At 41.9% G+C, this 21,853-nt stretch overlaps 2 protein-coding genes across 2 annotated transcripts; one reads left to right on the top strand and one right to left on the bottom strand.

Annotated features, from left to right (window-relative positions):
* Positions 1–378: 378 nt before the first annotated feature.
* LOC123668049 lies at positions 379–14,907 on the bottom strand. Its single transcript, XM_045601842.1, has 10 exons — positions 14,895–14,907; positions 14,170–14,350; positions 13,443–13,582; positions 10,440–10,577; positions 9,652–9,774; positions 9,016–9,108; positions 8,236–8,360; positions 4,627–4,720; positions 3,970–4,109; positions 379–1,773 (listed from the first exon to the last, which is right to left on the bottom strand). The coding sequence occupies exons 1-10, from the start codon at positions 14,905–14,907 to the stop codon at positions 997–999; spliced, it is 1,824 nt and encodes a 607-aa protein (XP_045457798.1). The 3' UTR covers positions 379–996.
* A 3,959-nt stretch (positions 14,908–18,866) lies between these two features.
* LOC123668181 (gamma-secretase subunit pen-2) lies at positions 18,867–20,587 on the top strand. Its single transcript, XM_045601971.1, has 3 exons — positions 18,867–19,055; positions 19,432–19,536; positions 20,239–20,587. Exons 1-3 carry the CDS (start codon positions 18,995–18,997, stop codon positions 20,376–20,378), a joined length of 306 nt encoding a protein of 101 aa, XP_045457927.1. The 5' UTR covers positions 18,867–18,994; the 3' UTR covers positions 20,379–20,587.
* Positions 20,588–21,853: the final 1,266 nt, after the last annotated feature.

Here is a 21,853-nt window from a genome sequence, read left to right as displayed (position 1 = left end):
ATATTACACCCAGACTCGACATCGGATTCGGACCCACAACCCCCGGAGCAGAAAGCAGGGTCATGCACAAACCGCGCCAACGGGCTAGCCAGATAACTATTTGATAATAGAAAAATCTATTTACATATTTGAATTTAAAAAAATTGTAGCTAATTGAGGAGAAAGAAAGAGGTCCTAATGACGTTTTTTTCCTTCTGCTGTTAAATTCAATCCGTAGCTTATGAGCTGAATAAACGATCGGTGAAAAAGGGCTTTACTGTGCATTTATTATTAATAATTAAAATTATTTTTTTTTTTCAAAGTAATGCTTATGAGGACTGCCTTATTTTTTTCTTAAATTGATATTTTTAACTCATTGGGTAAGCATTTACAGACGGATAAAATAATTTAATATATTATATATAAATGTTTAACAAATATTAGAAAATTTCATATTTATACGCAAGAGGCGTCATATTAAACCACATAGACTACATACCATTTATAACATATAACATATCAGTCAGATAGAAGGCGTTTAAGTTTATTTTTAGTGTGATTTACTTCTGTCAGAATCAGAAAACACAATACACGAGTCAAACGCCCAGACTACGCAAACATCAATATGGCCAATACAAATGTATGCCATATGTGGGAATCGAACCTGCAAAAGTCACAAATCAATGATGTGACCGTTGCTCTGACGCGTCGTCGATTGTTAACCCTGTTCCATTTAGCTCATGTTATGTATTAGTTCGTTTTTTCATCAGATCAACGCAGGAGAAACCGCGCGACGCAGCGAGTGTAGTGTATGTGGTTTAATTTAACGCCTGCACCTTGTATTTATATGTATATATTAGTATTACATATCATAATCATATAAATCAGATCAGTTAACTTCATATTTCATACACTAAAGGGCAATATACAAAAAAAACTTAACAGAAATATATGCTTAATAATGCATATTCCTTTCTAACATATAAACCACTTAACACATAGATATATATAATATATTTACGCGTTGTACATTTCATTAGCATTCACATCACTATCGATGGCCGGCAAGTTATCGATGACAGAACTTATGGTTTCCGGAACGACACTGACACTGGTCACCGCATCAACGAAGAGGTTATTGTCGTTGGAGTCGTCACCGTTGTTGTTGGAGTCTTCACCGTTGTTGTTAGTATCACAGGGTTCAGTAATGAGAGGGGCACAGGCTCCGGTTAAATCATCATAGCATGGAGGCAGCTCGATATTGGCTCGGGCATCGTTTTCATTTTGAGCAGTGTGCGGTGTTTGAACGGCTTGGGAGGTTTCCGGGGCATCGATGGCCTCACGACTTAGATATTCAGGCGGAGGGCCATATTTGTATCGTATAGCTTCTGTGTAGGGCGGAGGACGACCGTCTAAAGCGGGGTAGTTTTCAAAATCAGCACCCAACAGACGGATAGTTCTACCGTTAAGTGTATATGTCTCGTCTGCGAGACGTACTAGACCTAGGTCTCCAATATCCACGTCTGGTGTGTCCGGTCTAGGTCTGTTTCTTCCAAAGCGAGGTATACTTAGATGGAAACGTCCCAGTTGCAACGTTAGCGGTCTTTGGATTTCTGATAGATCTGAAGACCTTTGAGGATTATCGTTTAGGTTTAGGGCACTGAACTCAGCGTCTGTGAAGTAAAGGTCGCTGGCTGTGGGCGAGCGATAGTCGAGTGGTTGGTTCCGGGGTGAGCTTGTTAGGGATGATGGCCGGACGTCTGTCATTTCAACGTCACAGCACTGGGTCGGTACCTGGAATGTATTATGATAATATAATTGTATTTTTTCTCAAACAAGAAAAGCTGACTCCAATTATTATCACCCAGAACTCAAAAATTACGTATTTGTTAAATTTCGCTCAAATTGAAATGGGACCACACAACAAGAATATTCGTCATTAATAACTTGTTTACCGCGGGCTTGAATATGTAGTGTGCCTACGATATAATAGTATGTAATCCATTTATTGGAGTAGTAATAAAGTATATTTTCAAGCCTTCGGACGTGTTTAATTTAATAGCCACTGATCTGCACAGTACAAATACAACCCCAGATTATTTTTCTACGCATATGTCACGATCTCATAAGTTTTGTACTCTGTAATCTCCCGCGGGGTTGAATTCACACCACAAATTTTGTTTCCGCAGTTTACCGCGGGTTTGAATTCAACCCCAGACGACTAACTCGTTTTGACACTGTTGTATTAAGAATAAGAATACTTGTGGCGCCATCTAGTAACTATTTTAGTAAAACAAGGTTTGTCAATTGTCTTTGTTCGATTGTCCTCCTCCTACCTATTCTCTCTGTGTTATAAAAAATGTAATGGTAAAATGGTGTGCATCAATATAGAATTGTAAAGGTTTACAAGTTTTTAATTATTTAACTTTTCCAACATGGTAGCTGAGCGTGGTTAACAAGTAAAACCCATTGTGATATGTGGATTATTAAGATACGATTAAAAAATAATAATACGATTGAAGTAAAAACGCAACGCAAGGCGCATGCGCAACAAAGAAAAATTATCTTGAAAATAATTATCAACAAAATGGCTAAGCAGGCAAGAGTAGAAGATATAACATTATAGATCGCGTCATGTAAAAAGAACGCTGGCCTTGAAGCTGCGCAGAAGCGATTTATCAGTCTATTTGGTGGTATGGGGTACGGGACGGGAGTGTTTATTACGTGTCGCATGCTTGCCGGTGTGCTATTGGTTGGACAGTTCGACGTCGACTCAAAATACTATCGCGCACAAAAGTTTTAAATTACAAAATTCTCCATTTACTATTTATTTCACTAAAAAACAAATATCAATTTATCGTTTTAAACACATAAAAACTATTAAGATACGAATATCGAGAGTACAGATAATTAATATTTTTGAATACGACATTTCAATAAATAAAAAATTTGTTATTGCTTTTGTTTAAAAAAAAAAATGTGATTTTGTAAAGTGATAATTAATATACTTCAATCATTACAGCCTATACAGTCCACTGCTGGACATAGGCCTCCACAAGTTGACGCCAAAAATAACGTGAACTCATGTGTGTTGCCCATAGTCACCACGCTGGGCAGGCGGGTTGGCGACCGCAGCGCTGGCTTTGTCGCACTATGGCTATATTCTTTAGTACCGTAGCCACACAGTACCTTTGGATAATTATTGCCCCAAAAATATTGTTTTTACTTTTATCGTTGCGCTGTTCATCTACAATACTAATTTTGATTAGTTTTTATAAATGAACTATGTAGTACAAGCCCCGTACCGACGGTATTTGCTTTAGTGTGTAATTGAAATGTCGATCGTAACTCGACAATCTAGACCACCTATTTTCACGTATAAAAATGTAACTTTGAGCCGTATCACAATATATTTCTTTTGCTGTTGAAGCTAGATAGGTACTATTGGGAAACAGGATAAGTATTTTTTCGACATGTCTTTGCACCAAGACCACTTCTTCTGCGATTTTATAATTGGTATACGCACATGTACAACACTTGTATACACTAAATTAAAGCTTAGTTCATACTCTTCAAAATAATATAAGCGTTTTTTTTTTAAGTGTAGAAACTATGAGTTATGAGCAAAAATGCACGTCTTAAGTAGCGGTTATCATATCATGCTGGGGTTGAATTTAACCCCGCGGCAGACTACGGGAGCTCGCGCTCGGGGTAGTCTGGTCTACCACAGATTAATTATTGAATAAAACACAATATTTTTAATCTTCAAGGTATAAAGATTTACTTCTGTAATAAAGAAACTCAACGAAAAGAGGTAGAGTAGCGTTATTTTATTTTAATTTTTTTTTTAAATCTATTTATAGGTACTATTGTATTTTTATTTCATCTAAACCCCTTATAATCCTTATACTCACTCTGATAAGCCATAGCTAAAAAATTATTCCAAAATCGTATCACGAAATAAGATATCTTTTATACAAAGAACTTTACCTGTCTATATCTAGAACAGAATATGGCCGACAGCCGGGCGAGCCCTAGGCCTCCGTTGCAGACCTCCGAGGCCTCGAGAGGTGACTGGGTAGTAGGGCTACAGGTACCCTGGAATTCAAACGTGTACATTTTTTTTTCTTCTGTAAAATTATATGTGATTAAAGAAAAAATTAACTTAATCGTTGGAAAATAGTGGGGCCCTTTTCAAATTGATACTAAAATTCATAAATACAAAATAGTTCATTGTTATACATTGCAAGGGCCCATGCACTGGGTAGTGTTAGTGTTATTGGATACCCCTCAGCCACCGAGGCTTAAAAAACTGAAGACTTGAAATAGGGTATAGTTAGAAATACTTATAATTTATTACAGGTCCTTACAGAAGATCACAGCTAAATAACACTACTCTCATGCTGTGTTGTGTTCCTCTGGTGATTAAGGTGACCAGTCCTCTTGGAGGGATCAGTAGGGGAGTTGATAGGCTACGTTGATGCTTACCATCAAATAGTCCGTACACTTATTTGTCACCTTTGTACAATAAAAATTAAGCATACATTAATTCACTGCTACAGGCTGTAACATCCCACTGCTAGGCACTTTCTCGGTGTAGGACAGGGTTGGAGCTTATTTGCGCTGTTCCAGTGCGGGTTGGCGCACTTACAGAGGTAACTTGAGCATTTCTAACAGGACTGGACAATCCGGGCTCCAGAAGTCTAGTCGCTGCTGCTTCGTAGCGGGGTGGGTAGCGAGCCTGAAAATGTGTTGAAAAACACTGTTAAAATTTATTTAAAAGTAATTGTGTGCGTGCGTGCATTTGTGTGTGTATGTGATAGTATGTACGCGTGTGTGTATCGATGTGCGCGCTCACCGCGTAGTGGTGCGCAGTGTCCCGGTGCGCGGTGGCGTGCCCGGCAGCGTGTGTGTGTGTCCGCGTGTGTGTGTCGATGTGCGCGCTCACCGCGTAGTGGTGCGCAGTGTCCCGGTGCGCGGTGGCGTGCCCGGCAGCGTGTGCGTGAGTGTCCGCGTGTGTGTGTCGATGTGCGCGCTCACCGCGTAGTGGTGCGCAGTGTCCCGGTGCGCGGTGGCGTGCCCGGCAGCGTGTGTGTGAGTGTCCGCGTGTGTGTGTCGATGTGCGCGCTCACCGCGTAGTGGTGCGCAGTGTCCCGGTGCGCGGTGGCGTGCCCGGCAGCGTGTCCGTGAGTGTCCGGGTGTGTGTGTCGATGTGCGCGCTCACCGCGTAGTGGTGCGCAGTGTCCCGGTGCGCGGTGGCGTGCCCGGCAGCGTGTGTGTGAGTGTCCGCGTGTGTGTGTCGATGTGCGCGCTCACCGCGTAGTGGTGCGCAGTGTCCCGGTGCGCGGTGGCGTGCCCGGCAGCGTGTCCGTGAGTGTCCGGGTGTGTGTGTCGATGTGCGCGCTCACCGCGTAGTGGTGCGCAGTGTCCCGGTGCGCGGTGGCGTGCCCGGCAGCGTGTCCGTGAGTGTCCGGGTGTGTGTGTCGATGTGCGCGCTCACCGCGTAGTGGTGCGCAGTGTCCCGGTGCGCGGTGGCGTGCCCGGCAGCGTGTCCGTGAGTGTCCGGGTGTGTGTGTCGATGTGCGCGCTCACCGCGTAGTGGTGCGCAGTGTCCCGGTGCGCGGTGGCGTGCCCGGCAGCGTGTCCGTGAGTGTCCGGGTGTGTGTGTCGATGTGCGCGCTCACCGCGTAGTGGTGCGCAGTGTCCCGGTGCGCGGTGGCGTGCCCGGCAGCGTGTCCGTGAGTGTCCGGGTGTGTGTGTCGATGTGCGCGCTCACCGCGTAGTGGTGCGCAGTGTCCCGGTGCGCGGTGGCGTGCCCGGCAGCGTGTCCGTGAGTGTCCGGGTGTGTGTGTCGATGTGCGCGCTCACCGCGTAGTGGTGCGCAGTGTCCCGGTGCGCGGTGGCGTGCCCGGCAGCGTGTGTGTGTGTCCGCGTGTGTGTGTCGATGTGCGCGCTCACCGCGTAGTGGTGCGCAGTGTCCCGGTGCGCGGTGGCGTGCCCGGCAGCGTGTCCGTGAGTGTCCGGGTGTGTGTGTCGATGTGCGCGCTCACCGCGTAGTGGTGCGCAGTGTCCCGGTGCGCGGTGGCGTGCCCGGCAGCGTGTGTGTGTGTCCGCGTGTGTGTGTCGATGTGCGCGCTCACCGCGTAGTGGTGCGCAGTGTCCCGGTGCGCGGTGGCGTGCCCGGCAGCGTGTCCGTGAGTGTCCGGGTGTGTGTGTCGATGTGCGCGCTCACCGCGTAGTGGTGCGCAGTGTCCCGGTGCGCGGTGGCGTGCCCGGCAGCGTGTGTGTGAGTGTCCGCGTGTGTGTGTCGATGTGCGCGCTCACCGCGTAGTGGTGCGCAGTGTCCCGGTGCGCGGTGGCGTGCCCGGCAGCGTGTCCGTGAGTGTCCGGGTGTGTGTGTCGATGTGCGCGCTCACCGCGTAGTGGTGCGCAGTGTCCCGGTGCGCGGTGGCGTGCCCGGCAGCGTGTCCGTGAGTGTCCGGGTGTGTGTGTCGATGTGCGCGCTCACCGCGTAGTGGTGCGCAGTGTCCCGGTGCGCGGTGGCGTGCCCGGCAGCGTGTCCGTGAGTGTCCGGGTGTGTGTGTCGATGTGCGCGCTCACCGCGTAGTGGTGCGCAGTGTCCCGGTGCGCGGTGGCGTGCCCGGCAGCGTGTCCGTGAGTGTCCGGGTGTGTGTGTCGATGTGCGCGCTCACCGCGTAGTGGTGCGCAGTGTCCCGGTGCGCGGTGGCGTGCCCGGCAGCGTGTCCGTGAGTGTCCGGGTGTGTGTGTCGATGTGCGCGCTCACCGCGTAGTGGTGCGCAGTGTCCCGGTGCGCGGTGGCGTGCCCGGCAGCGTGTCCGTGAGTGTCCGGGTGTGTGTGTCGATGTGCGCGCTCACCGCGTAGTGGTGCGCAGTGTCCCGGTGCGCGGTGGCGTGCCCGGCAGCGTGTGTGTGAGTGTCCGGGTGTGTGTGTCGATGTGCGCGCTCACCGCGTAGTGGTGCGCAGTGTCCCGGTGCGCGGTGGCGTGCCCGGCAGCGTGTCCGTGAGTGTCCGGGTGTGTGTGTCGATGTGCGCGCTCACCGCGTAGTGGTGCGCAGTGTCCCGGTGCGCGGTGGCGTGCCCGGCAGCGTGTGTGTGAGTGTCCGCGTGTGTGTGTCGATGTGCGCGCTCACCGCGTAGTGGTGCGCAGTGTCCCGGTGCGCGGTGGCGTGCCCGGCAGCGTGTCCGTGAGTGTCCGGGTGTGTGTGTCGATGTGCGCGCTCACCGCGTAGTGGTGCGCAGTGTCCCGGTGCGCGGTGGCGTGCCCGGCAGCGTGTCCGTGAGTGTCCGGGTGTGTGTGTCGATGTGCGCGCTCACCGCGTAGTGGTGCGCAGTGTCCCGGTGCGCGGTGGCGTGCCCGGCAGCGTGTCCGTGAGTGTCCGGGTGTGTGTGTCGATGTGCGCGCTCACCGCGTAGTGGTGCGCAGTGTCCCGGTGCGCGGTGGCGTGCCCGGCAGCGTGTCCGTGAGTGTCCGGGTGTGTGTGTCGATGTGCGCGCTCACCGCGTAGTGGTGCGCAGTGTCCCGGTGCGCGGTGGCGTGCCCGGCAGCGTGTCCGTGAGTGTCCGGGTGTGTGTGTCGATGTGCGCGCTCACCGCGTAGTGGTGCGCAGTGTCCCGGTGCGCGGTGGCGTGCCCGGCAGCGTGTCCGTGAGTGTCCGGGTGTGTGTGTCGATGTGCGCGCTCACCGCGTAGTGGTGCGCAGTGTCCCGGTGCGCGGTGGCGTGCCCGGCAGCGTGTCCGTGAGTGTCCGGGTGTGTGTGTCGATGTGCGCGCTCACCGCGTAGTGGTGCGCAGTGTCCCGGTGCGCGGTGGCGTGCCCGGCAGCGTGTGTGTGAGTGTACGCGTGTGTGTGTCGATGTGCGCGCTCACCGTGTAGTGGTGCGCAGTGTCCCGGTGCGCGGTGGCGTGCCCGGCAGCGTGTCCGTGAGTGTCCGGGTGTGTGTGTCGATGTGCGCGCTCACCGCGTAGTGGTGCGCAGTGTCCCGGTGCGCGGTGGCGTGCCCGGCAGCGTGTGTGTGAGTGTACGCGTGTGTGTGTCGATGTGCGCGCTCACCGCGTAGTGGTGCGCAGTGTCCCGGTGCGCGGTGGCGTGCCCGGCAGCGTGTGTGTGAGTGTACGCGTGTGTGTGTCGATGTGCGCGCTCACCGCGTAGTGGTGCGCAGTGTCCCGGTGCGCGGTGGCGTGCCCGGCAGCGTGTGTGTGAGTGTACGCGTGTGTGTGTCGATGTGCGCGCTCACCGCGTAGTGGTGCGCAGTGTCCCGGTGCGCAGTCGCATACCCGCGCAGCGCGGCGCGCTTCATGTGCATCTTGCAGAGCGCCGACACCAGCAGAACCACCGCGATCATGAAGATCAGTGCACACGCTGGAATGAGACCCGCACCACTTGTTATTCTGTTCATTTTTAATTGGACTCCTCTAACTGAGGGAGCTAAAACTATTTCCAACTTATGTATTTCAAATTACAGAAGAATTCATACTCGTGTATTCATTATAGCCGTTAAATCTTTAGATCGATAGCTACGACCATTTATTTATTATACATACCATAATTTTTTAAATATTAAAAAACCAATTGCTTATATTTGCATTACAAGAATACATCATATAAGTTTGGCTCGAAGGACCAAAATAACAAAAACCTCTGTGATTGTTATTATTATAAAATGGAATATAATAGATAAAAGCGAACGATTCAATGCCTACGACTCATTAATAGTCTATGTCAGTTATCTGCAAACACTAACACAGATTCAGACATGACATGTATTTTTATATGTATATGTATGTAATCGTTCCTCTAGCCTTATAGAAGCACAGCAGTTTCTAAATCCACTATGGTTCTCTACTACAGATTGCCAAATAACTTCTCAATCAGGAGTAACGATTCTTACCACGTGTTACAACAACCACGTGTTCTCCGAGGCACGGTGGGGAGACCCAAAGGACAAACGTATGACCTGTTGTGAGTGCAATATTGAGTAAAATAAAACAGATAAAAGCGAATGAATCTCATTTACCAGTAACAGTGTATATGGTGGATTGGATGAACCCATAGTCATCTGGCGCGTGTCTGTCTTCGAATAATGGGGGGAACTCCACTTCCACATAGCCTGCGGAAATAACAATAATACATATTTATATAACAAATAAAGGCAAACACTTTGAAATAAAATTAAAAATACACGTGATTTATGGGTTTATTGAGGGATAAGTAAAAGAAAACCACATAACTCTGACGACGTCTGATCCAATATTTTAAATAACTTTTTAAATCCCTACAGGTTCTTGCATCTGCATTGAGTTTCCAATGTCAGTCCTACGAAGGCCAATTGTATAATGCTAAAAATAAATACTGAATGTAAATAATGTTATATGCCCTCGGTGTCAAATTTAAAAAAAAAAATCTATTATTTTTATAATTATAGAGTATCCTCCTAGTCAGAACCCTTCCCCCCAGCATCTCACCAGCCAGAGCGGCAGGTATCACAGTACTACACTATCCTTCTGGACAGACCCTTCCCCCCATCGTCTCACCAGCCAAATCGGCAGTTATTAGAACCAAAGCATCCTCTTGGACAGACCTCCCCCCCAACGGATCACCAGCCAGAGCGGCAAGTATCAGCACTACAATATCCTCGAGCACCCCCACTCACCGGCCAGCGTGGAGTAGCGGTGCTCGGAGCAGCAGCCGGGCTCGCGGCACAGCGCGGCGCCGGGCCGGCAGCACTGCGCCTCGCTGATGCAGCGCCCCGACGAGCAGTTCAGCTTGTCGCTCCCTGGGGCCCGGGGCGGCGTTCAAAACGTTGCATTATTGGCCAAAACGAAAGGGGTAATTGTTACCTTTCACAGGGATACTTCATAGCTAGTGTTCAAACTGAGTTGGAAGGCATTTCGAAAAGATGGTTTCATTCATACAAACTATTAACTGAGGTAGGGCACAGCAGGAACTTCCTGCTCAAAATATGGAGCAGCCCGACTGGGGTAGTACCTCGACCTTACAGAAGATCACAGCTAAATAATACTGTTTTCAAACAGTATTGTGTTCCTGTTGGTAAGGTGACCAGAGCTCCTGGGGGGATTGGGGATTGGGTCGGCAACGCGCTTTCGATGCTTCTGGTGTTGCAGACGTCTATAAGCTACGGTAATCGCTTACCATCAGTTGAGCCGTACGCTTGTTTGCCGACCTAGTGATATAAAAAAAAAAAACTTTTTGAATGTGATTGTTTGTTGATTTGTGTTAGTTTTACTGTTATTCTGTCTATCTGTCGGTATGTTTGTTATACTTTCACGCCTGAGATCAGCCATCGTACACGTAGGAGCCAGCAAGTTAGTGTGAGGTGAGTCCGGACAGGACATCACTCGTGTGTAGTTAGTGGTAACTCAAACACTGGCGATTTTCGGTTCGGTTTCCGCTCGAGATGGATATTTACACGGTACTCACTCGCGCAAGGCCGCGGCGGGCAGAAAGGCGGGGCCTCGTCCTCTGCGCCGGCGCAGTCGTTCCAACCGTCGCACACGTAGGCCGGCAACACGCAGCGCGCTCCACACCAGAACGCTCCACGAGCGCAGTACTTCGGCCCTGTAACGCACCACGCGTGTCACTGTTTGTAGAGGGGAGGGCGAACAGTTGAAAGACTAATGTCTTGTTGTCTTTCCGCTAACTGTTTTTATTTATTTATTTATTTTATTTATTTATTCGAAAACCAACAGCGTTACAATTCGTATATATATGACATTTAACACAATACTAACAATAATAAGGCCAGTAATAGGTTTTCCTCTCTATACATCTTAGTACTGTTACAAAAGGGCAGTATTAAGAGCCGATATTAAAACGACTTAAAAAATAAAACAAAATTAAGTTAATAAGATAGCCACGTAAATGATAGTAACATAAAAGACTAACAACAAGACGTAGAATAAGTACAGTGAGTCCAAACGTATACAAATAGCCAATGTAACATAATTTTTATATATACTTAACAACAGACATTGCAATTCCATTCATCTGTATAGATAACAAAACTTTGTAGTATATAACAAACACAACAACATCTACATGCAGACTTATAACTTGAATGTAGCTATTACATTTATTTCGTTTATAATGATTGCATATGAGATTCCTAATTACTCTTTTAAAATTTTTATTAAACTTTTTTTTAATTGAGATTTCGAGTTTACGAAAATATCCATATCCTTGCACATCTCATTAAACAGACGCGGCAGTCTAGACAGAACAGAGTTGGCTGAGTAATTGGTACTACATTTGGTCACATATAGGAGTGGTGTATGTCGGGTACGACGCTTGGGTGCACAATATGATATTGCTCCTACAAGCTCGGGACAATCCACGCGGCCGTGAACAATGTCATACAATAAAGAAAGACTAAGCATTTTGCGACGTTCCTCCAGTGTTAGAAGATTATTTAGGTGACAATTCTCAGAATAAGATAGGGACGGTTGTCGACTTCGGTACAGAATGTGTTTGATAAATTTTTTTTGGACCCTTTCAAGACGATCAATATAAATTTTATATTGTGGGGACCAGATAGGACATGCATACTCGAGAACACTTCGTACATACGAGATATAAACAGTTATAATCGCATTCATGTCATCAAAAGGCCTACATGCGCGCAGAACGAATCCTAGATTTTTTAAAGCTTTTTGCGTGATTATTGAGTTGTGAAGCGAGTATGTCATTTTACTATCAAAATACACACCAAGGTCCCTTATGTGGTTAGTACGATCAATTATTTTACCATCAAAATGATAGAAGAAATTTATAGGATTCAATTTACGCGTGAACGTTATGCACTGGCATTTTTCAATGTTGACATTTATCTTATTATGTGCGTAGTACGCATAAAGTGAATTCAAATCCGATTGCAAACGATAGCAATCTTTCAGGCTTTTTATTTTTATGTACACTTTTTTATCATCGGCATACATCAGATTTTTGGAATGCTTTAAGCAGGCCGATATGTCAAATAGGTAGGAGTTATACAATAGAGGTCCCAAGTGCGATCCCTGAGGGACACCTGTAGGTATTTTAATGAAATTAGATTTGAAACCACCTACTACGACTGCCTGTGAACGATTAGTAAGATAGGATTTTATCCACCTTAGCAAATCCCCATGTATTCCCAACCTCTGTAGTTTGTATAGAAGTATCTCGTGATCCACACGGTCGAAAGCCTTCTCGAAATCGGTGTAGATAACATCCACTTGACCGCCCTTCTCCATATTAGATAGCACAAATTCCGAAAAACATGTAAGATTGGTGATCGTCGAACGTCTTTTGAGAAATCCATGTTGGTTATTAGGTATGCTTTTAACGATGACGGGATAAATAGCATCATATACACATTTTTCGAATATTTTACCTATTGTATTTAGTATAGATATACCTCTGTAATTCTTAATTTCTACCTTAGAGCCTTTTTTGTGAATAGGAACTATATGTGCTTTTTTCCAAACACTGGGAAATACGCCTTCTTTTAGTTTTTAATATACAAATATACTTCCAAAGCATTTTGATTCGTCGTTTTACAAATTAAAATTTTAATTATCGTTAAAAGTATAGATACCACCGATTCAGAATATAGATTCTGCAGAAAAGAAACGGAAGGAAACTCCGCAGTTACTTTTTAAAAAAAAACTGCGTCAAAAGTGCTTGATGCGGCGGATGAAAGCGAACACATCCCGACACTCCCCATAAACTCTTCAGGGCCACCTCACTCACCATAGGAATACAACGCTATTCGAGAGCAGAATTGGTACTCTGTAAGGGGATTTACCGCTTCATTCATCACAATTCGACACTTGACTTCATGCACATATTCTAAAATAGCTATAAGAAAAGAATATCGATAAAACAAACACAGCTCTAGATTGCCGCTCTTCGATTCGACCGTCACTTCACTTCACTTGTGCGTACCGAATGTTTACACAATTCCAAACCAAGGTCAAGTGGGTTCGCTTTCGAAGTGAGCGCTGTCACTCAGGTGAAGCTCGATATCGAAATGGATATTTACAGAATAGCCCTGCAGTACTATTTATTTCAATTTCTGTAAGTTTGAGGTACTTCCCCAGTACGGCTGCCCCAAATTTTAAGCGAGGTGTTTCCCGCTGTGCCTCAATAAATTCCGAATACGTGTTTAGGAGCTACGATTTAAAAGGTACGTTAGATACAGTTATTAAAACAATGAAAAACGAAGCAAAGCATACGAAGACCCCAAGGATGGAAGCACTGATGGGCAGTTCCTACAATAGCCGCCATGGCTTGGTTTTCAACAGCTTTAGGTGATTTCTGAGACACGATGGTGAAATCCACAAAATACACTCAAAATAGAATCAAATTTTTGTGCAATTCCAAATATTTGTCCCGAGGGGACTCCAACAACTAAAACCCTGAATACATACCGGATCTCAGGCCTACCTCTCGTCTGCACCAGTATGTACAGCTTGCTGCTGAAGGGCGGCGAGGAGCACATGTACTGGCCGCTGTCCGTCAGCTGGAGGTCAGACATCTCCAGCTTGCTGATCGTTGTCGAACCGGTCGGTTCTATATTGAAGGGCCTGAAGGTATTTTAAAAACTAATTTTTTATACCACTCGGGTAGCAAACCGTAAACTTTGAACACCTGCAACATCAAGAGTATTACAAGCGTGTTGCCGACCCAAGAACTCTACTTTCATCCTTACCAAAGGAACACAACACTACTTAAGTGCAGTAATTTGTAGCTGTTATCTTCTTTAAGGGTGAGGTACTTTCCCAGTCGTGCTACTCACAATTTTTAATAAGACCTCGCTATGCCCTTTTTCCATAAACCATTATAGTGCTATAATAAAATACATGCAGGTGTTGTAAAAATGCGTGAATATCTACCCTAAAACCCGTTTTCTGGTCACCAACAGTGTGGCAAACAAGTATACAGTTCACCTGATGGTAAGCTATTTATTACCACAGTCTATGAACACCAGCAGCATTGCAAGCGCGTTACCTAGACTAACCCCCGCCCCAGCCCAGGAGATCTGGCTACCTCACTCATCAAAAGTACTTCTCCAGTGAGGCTGCTCCAGATTTTGTCCATGACATTTCTTACTATGCTGTACCTCCATAAAGTAGTTCGAAGAACAGATACTAGATCAGAAACAATACCTTACCTGCCCTTATCTGTCCCATTATCGTTCACATAGTTCCACACGAAGACCCTCGGCGTGGGATCCCCTCGCACCTCGCAGACCAGAGTCAAGTTATCGTGTTCCTGGCGCACGATAATATCTATGTATTCTGTGTCCCCTGGACTGCTGAGCGACAGGTACGGCGGTTGAGGGTCGCTTAAGCCTTGAAATATGGAATTAATAGGATTTAGAATATATTTGGATAAACAATTGTAAATGCGAAAATGGTTGTATTATCGTCGTGCCAAAAATCCTTCAATTATTGGAATTTTTGCATCTAATCGGTCTTTTTGCGAAGATAAAATCAGGAAGCTGTCTCATAATCAGCTCATTTTAAAAACGCACAAGCATTAACTAAGTAGCGTGAGATTTGATCCCGCAACGGACATTTCTTGTTTGGCGACAGAGTCGCTACTGGTCTAAGTCGAAAATTGTGACAAGAAAATGGGACTAAGAGATTTAAAATAATAAGCTAGTGCTCATTACTTCTACACGACGTCTTATCCCAAAGTTAGTTTCCCACCTGTGCCCTTCTCTTGTGAATTCATAACAGTCAAGTAACGTATTGGCGGTTTTTAAAAGACTAACTGCTGAGTGTTTTCATTTTTGAAGATTCTTCTCCGCGGTACTTATTTTGCGAATCGCTGGTAGATTCATATTTAGTAAAACAAATTGATTATACTATAATACTAGCGCGCCCGTCTTACTTGACACGACCATGACTTCACACGAAACACGGCATGTCGGGTGGTCGCATCAAGCGATTCCCGCCATTGATGCAAGCGTTGTGAATAAATAAATAAATCCGGGAACACACAATACACGAGCTCAAACGCCCAGACCACGACAAACTTCTATATGGGTAATTCAAATGCCATCGAGAGCGGGGATCGAACACGCGACCGCCAGCGCAACAGCCAGTGCTGTGACCGCTGCGCCAAAACGTCGTCGAATAGCCGTAAACGATATTTAGGCCAGCATTTTTTAAATTCTGCCATGAATCGCATGATATTAATTTAAATTAAATGGTGTAAAGGAGTATCATAAAGTGACAAGCGTATTTTTAAAAGACTTAAAAAATAAGTATAATTTGTTATGTTTTAATTTGTTATTTAACAGACTTAAAAAAAGTATAATTTGTTATGTTTTAATTTGTTATATAATAATTTGTTACTGGTTGTACCGATTTTGATGATTCTTATTTTAATAGAAAAAAAATTTGTCATTTGGTCTTGTCTAAATTGATATCCAACGAGTAGTCCTAATAAGGCATATCTAATTGACTATCTTTGACTAACTACAGTATAATACTCGTTATTGTGAAATTGAAGTCGGTTTTTCTATTTGATAACAAACAATTGTTTTATGTAATCAAGTAATAGATAATTTTCTTACAATTCCTTTATGCCGCCAGACCTTGTTTTAACCAATTATCATTGTTCTAGGTCATGAGGATATAACTTAAAGGTTGCAAGTTATTTTGTCATAATTGTAATTTTTTTTTTTATGGCACTATGTCGGCAAACAAGCGTACGGCTCACCTGATGGTAAGCGATTACCGTAGCTTATAGACGCCTGCAACACCAGAAGCATCGCAAGCGCGTTGCCGACCCAATCCCCAATCCCCCCCCAGGAGCTCTGGTCACCTTACTCACCAACAGGAACACAATACTGCTTGAAAACAGTATTATTTTGCTGTGATCTTCTGTAAGGTCGAGGTACTACCCCAGTCGGGCTGCTCCATATTTTGAGCAGGAAATTCCTGCTGTGCCCTACCTCAGTTATATAGGATCTTTAAAACATGTTTTATTGTTGATGTGAATTACACAACTTGGTCTGTTCAGTTCCCCCATTAAAAATAGCCTATTTCACTTAATGATTATGTAGCATTTTTCTTGTAATTTTTTTTATGTTTGTAATATTAGTATAGATAAATGCATTTTAAAAATTAAAAAGAAATATATAATATAAAATATCAAAAAAAAAAAAAAAAAAACGAAAGCAAGCAACATTATTTCCTCCACTGGAAACCTTGCAAAAAAAATTAAATAAAATTATCGTATAAGGAAAAACCATGACAGAAATATTAAATTCTAAGATATTCAATAAACAAGTCTTCAATTAACATTAATTTACAATATTTAATTTATTCTGCAGTATGCTGATCAGTTTGTTTGATTTAAAATGCTAATCTGAGGAACAACAGTTCTTCAGGTTTCTTCATCATCTCAGCCTATCGCAGTCCACTGCTGGACATAGGCCTCCAGAAGTTCGCGCCAAAAATGGCGTGAACTTATGTGTGTTGCCTATAGTCACCATGCTGGGCAGGCAGGTCGATGACCGCAGGGCTGGCTTTGTTCAGTGCGACAAGACGCTGCTGCTAGTCTTTGGCCTGTGTATTTCAAAGTCAGCGGTTGGATGGCTATCCTGCCATTGGTCAGCTTTATACGTTCCAAGGTGGTAGTGAAACTGTGGTATCCCTTAGTTCCCTTTTACGACAACTGCGGGAAGAGAGGGGGTGGCTATATTCTTAATGTCGTAACCAGACAGCATAATACAAGGTTTCCTCAGGTTCCAATCAAAAAAACTCTTGTAATTTTTGATAACCCAATGATTAAGAAAGGCTATAGATATGTAATATTTCTTGCCGATTCTTATCTGCACAATCTACATTCCGAATCGGTGGTAGCTTCACTTTTAACGATAATTCAAATTTTAATTTGTAAAATGTTATTTTGAAGGTGCTTTTGCGTTTTCCATTAGGCTACGACCAATTTCTTTTTAGTTTCCATGCAAAGTTTGGCTGGAAAAATTATTCTATGAAATGAGGCTTTATTTTGTACTTTTCTTGCTTTATTTTACTTAATTTTTTTCTAATATCAAAAACAAAGATAACTTACTTCTATTGATAGCATTACACACAGAAAAATATTAATTCCCTCACCTCATAGTCCCCGAAAACTGCTCGAACAGACTTAATATACATACAATAAACTTATATAAGAAACATAAGAACTCCTGGGGAGAATTAGAGGTAGTGTCGGCAACGTACTTGCGATGCTTGTAGTATTGCAGGCGTCTATAAGCTACCATCAGGTGAGCGGATTGTTTGTCGACGTAATTGTATTAAAAAAAAACTTTAGGCTAAAATCCGTTGATAGAAAACCACATAATATAGTAATAAACATACAAATTGATAATACCCACAAACAAGTTCAAGAGACAAGTTTAAATTTCACATTACGTAGACCTTCAAACGTTTTACGATCAGTAAAAATAACTGACCTTTTATCTACTGGTTACTGAAAACAGGCAGCAAGGTTACTTTTTATGAGTTATTTGTACTATTGTATGTGAGAGGGAGATATATATGATACTTTTGTTTTTTTTTTTTTTAATTACAATTAATTACAAATTTTTTTTTTGGTATATTGCGAAGATCAAAATAAAAAATTACTTTATTCAAATAGGCTTGGTGGATTCTAGTCCGATCCCTCTCCTACATGGGAAATGAGGCCTATGCCCAACAGTCACCAACTTTAGTGAGTTTAAGCGTGGATAACATGGTTCAAAAAAAAAAAGTGGAAATGGTTGGACAGCGTTTATGTAAGAAGTAAATGATTTAAAATACGGTTCAAAATAACCAATATATATTTTCATAAAGTAATATTTATCAATTTTTTTATTGAAAACTTTATATTATTTATTCTATTATAAATGAATATAAGCATAAAATTCAATAAATAGAATAAAGAGCGGATTTTAAAAAAATAGGCTAAGAGAAAGGAATGTGGTTCAATACAAAAAAAATTACCGTTAGGAATTTAGACATTTTTGAGCGTTAGATTTTTTTTATACAAAAACTCATGAAAACGGAACTAATTATAGTTATTAAGGAAAATACCTTACGGAAAGTCGTGCATTTACTTTAAGAATTATACTTATTTATAAAACCAAGGCCTTTTTACTTGAAAAATACGAAAAATTGTGAAAAGAATATCAACGATCACAATACTGTATGTAACTTTTATCTAAAATAAGAATATAAATATTTTAACACTTACATGTTTCTATCGTGAAGAGAAAAACTTTTAGGCAAATAAAAACACAATTCACGAGTTTATTCATCTTTATATAAATTACATTTTCACTAAACTGACATTCAACAACCTACGCCATTTTTGTTTCAAGAAACTCCGATTCGTTTCACGCCTTCATATCAGAAAAGCTTTCGCTTTTTAATGAAAACTAAACGATCATTAAAATCATTTAAATTATTACAAAATGAAAGAAATCAATTCTTGGTTATTTAATGTAATTAAGAAATATGATTTCCACGTTATATATTTTATTTTTCAAGGCCTGTTACTTTTTTTATTAATTACGAACTATTTACCTCCATACAACCCTTATAAGGCCTTATAGCCCTCAAAAGCTAAAATGAGGGGCTTCCTCATCCTCAAATTAAAATATCGCGTTATTCATCACTACTCTAACAATACTTTTATTATTTCGGGCGCCGTATTTCAACTTTTTCACTGATTTACTCATATTTCAGATGTAAATATGTATAAATGATATTATATTATAATTAATGTGTATTATTTAAAAATTTCGGGCGTAAAACGAACTTATTTAAAAATACTACTTTTAAAATGAAAATGTTATAAATGAGTACAACACTAGAACTTAATCGTGTATGACACATTCAATGACATCCTGACATAAAACAAAAAAAAAATCAGTCCTTTAAACTCCAAAGCTCTTTGAAATCCTTGTTTTTATAATAATTTAACAACAAAACAAAATGGATTTAAACAGGCTGAGTGATACTAAAAAGCTTCAACTTTGTAGGTGGTATTTTAAAGGTGAGAATCTTTCAGCAAACATCATTTAACGTAATATTTCCACCACTTTTCATGCATTTTTGTACAAAATATATAATTATTATAATGTATATGAATAAATATTAATGTTTATGAGTAACGAGATAATATAAGGAGTGCCCAATCAAGAATATCTTAAGTTAAAAGTTCATTTGTGACATTAATAAGACCCTGGTACACTGATTTTCAATTAATTTAATTTGCCTGTTTATAAATCGTACTTTTTAATATTTAAAACATAATTTCCGTAAAAACGTATACAAAACTCTGAACATGAAACGAATTTCGTTACGGAGAACAGACATTAATTTTCTCTTTGTTATTCTTTATGTATTTTTGTATCTAATGTTATTTGCAGTTGGTTTAGTGCTACTGCCGTTTGTGTGGGCGGTGAATGCGATCTGGTTTTTTAAAGAAGCATTCATCAGACCACCTTTTGAAGAACAGAGGCAAATAAAAAAATGTAAGTAACTTTTGCTTAAATATTTTAATTTACTAAAATACACATAATTGATGTTATATTTTGCTGTTAATTTAGTACTGCTCTGTTGTTAAATTTTCTTAATATATCTATATATGTATATAATCCCAGTCTTGAAAGTGTGTCAAATGGTTTCCATTAGGTTTCGGATGTAAAGGAATATGGGGACAACAATTCAATCAAGCTAGGCCATATATCCGATATATCCGGGAAGGTCCATGTTCCCCTTAACTTAGAAGAAGTCCTAGTTATTTCTAGTTTTCCAGCAAAAAAATTTTTTTTAGTATTATGATAAAATGTATCATTTATCTAGGACTTCTTAACTCATTCATGTACTCGTTATAGTGTAAAAAAATGCTCAAAGGTGAAATAAAAGTGAACAGTGAACATTGGCAATGGTAACTTCTTCTTTAATAAAACTAGGTCGGCAAACGAGAGTATGCTCACCTGATGGTAAGCGATTACCATAGTTTATAGACATCTGCAACACCCAAAGCATCGTAAACGCGTTGCCGACCCTACTCCCATCGCCTTCAGAAGCTCTGGTCATCTTACTCACCACAGAACACAACACTGCTTGAAAGCACTATTAGCTGTGATCTTGTGTTAGTTCGAGGTTTATCCCCAGTCAGGCTGCTAACTGCATAGAGTTAAAAATAATATGATATATATTGTTATTTCCAGATGTAATTATGAGCGGAGCAGGTGCAATAACTTGGGCGGTAGTGTTGATATCGTGGGCCGTGGTTTTCCAGCTGCAGCGAGTGTCCTGGGGCTCCACGGGGGATGCACTATCCTTCATAGTGCCTTTAGGACGCGCTTAGCCAAGCTTATAGTCAAACTAAATTTAGAATACTGTGTTGAATTTAAGTGAAATTGTGACGCTTGATTGTATTTGCAATTTATTTGCAGCTTGGCTAGTAATATACTCAATTTAGAATATGCCTGACAGGGTAGGCATTCTCAAATTGACAGTATTCTTAGGGTTCGTCTATTGATCACGTGAGGCCTGGAGTCACAAGGTGTGGGACTGTATCACGTACTCACTAGTAATATCACGTGATGTATTTTTCGTTGTTCGCGCGTTTTCTAAACCAAAGAAACAACCAACAAACATCCCGCGGCCCAGAACCTCTAGAATATTGTATCACAATGGTTGATATTACAAAATTTTATCAAATTTTACCAGTATTGAAAGATAATATTCTGAAAACTGCTACATACTTCGCAGCAGGCGTAGGGGCGAAGTTAAAGACTTGTTTAATAATCACGTGATTTACAGATGACCCCTTGAATAAAAAAAAAGTATGCCAATAATGAAAGCTATTAGCTACATAATGTTATTTTATAATAAACCTATATGCAATGAAAAAGTTTTAAATATTCTGAAAATAATTTATTGTAAGTTAATTTTATTTTATTCGTAAGTAAATAAAAGTTTTTAAAATCTGTTTCGTGTTTTTTATTTATACATTATTTACAAAATACTTGAAACGTAATTGGTAATTTCTTATGCACAAAAAAAAAATTTACATCAACTTACACCGATATGTATAGTAAAATACACAATATAAGGAATAACATTCAAGATTAAATTCAAATCAGACCACACGACAAGCACCACCTTTACATAAAAAACGTGTCATCAAAATTGGTACACCCAGTAAAAAATATGAGTTCAAAAAAACTGGAATTGCAATCCTTTGGAGTTGAATAAAAAGTAGTTTAAACCTAAGCTGGGTCGTAGTCCTTAAAGTGCTAAATTTGTCTTTAAAATTTCTATTGTATATATTGAAATGACTGTGTTAACATACATTTAACTATTTTTATCACAATAAATTATTAAAAACTTTGCATTTATCAAAAATTTTGCACGACTCCAAGGTGTGCTTTATTCTTCAGATGAAAAGTACGCGAAGCGCTGTTTTTATAACAAACCAATTAATATGCTATAAAATACACTTTTATACAGAATACTCATCAAACTATATATTTAATATCATTTGAAGTCTTTTTGAATACTATTATATAATGTACTGCTTGTAACAGATGGTATTCATTCCTTGATTGGATGTTATGAAGAACACTTTAACAGTGAGAACTACGAAGTGTTCACGTTGGTGGCTGTAAATAAATGTAATTACAAGGATTGTTGGAGATTTTTTTACTTCCCACATAGAACGTGAGAAGATCCTAATAGCTGTTTTTTATAATGTCAGAAAACTATTAACTTAGAAGAATAATGAACATGAAGGCTGAAAAATTATTAAATTTTTTACAATGTATTTTTTTATTATCT

This window comes from Melitaea cinxia, chromosome 30, assembly GCF_905220565.1.
Source record: "Melitaea cinxia chromosome 30, ilMelCinx1.1, whole genome shotgun sequence".
Classification (NCBI taxonomy): domain Eukaryota; kingdom Metazoa; phylum Arthropoda; class Insecta; order Lepidoptera; family Nymphalidae; genus Melitaea; species Melitaea cinxia.
Note: the sequence above shows the minus strand (reverse complement) of the source record. Positions and strands in the feature narration are given on the sequence as shown.

Excerpts from the sequence above, each read along its gene's own strand:
- LOC123668181 (XM_045601971.1), top strand. The coding sequence starts at position 18,995 with ATGGATTTAAACAGGCTGAGTGATACTAAAAAGCTTCAACTTTGTAGG. Across the intron at positions 19,056-19,431 it reads TTGTAGGTGGTATTTTAAAG|TTGGTTTAGTGCTACTGCCG; the intron begins GTGAGAATCTTT and ends TGTTATTTGCAG. Across the intron at positions 19,537-20,238 it reads ACAGAGGCAAATAAAAAAAT|ATGTAATTATGAGCGGAGCA; the intron begins GTAAGTAACTTT and ends TGTTATTTCCAG.
- LOC123668049 (XM_045601842.1), bottom strand. Across the intron at positions 10,578-13,442 it reads CATACTGGTGCAGACGAGAG|GGCCGAAGTACTGCGCTCGT; the intron begins GTAGGCCTGAGA and ends GGTGCGTTACAG. Across the intron at positions 8,361-9,015 it reads CACCATATACACTGTTACTG|CGTGTGCACTGATCTTCATG; the intron begins GTAAATGAGATT and ends GTCTCATTCCAG.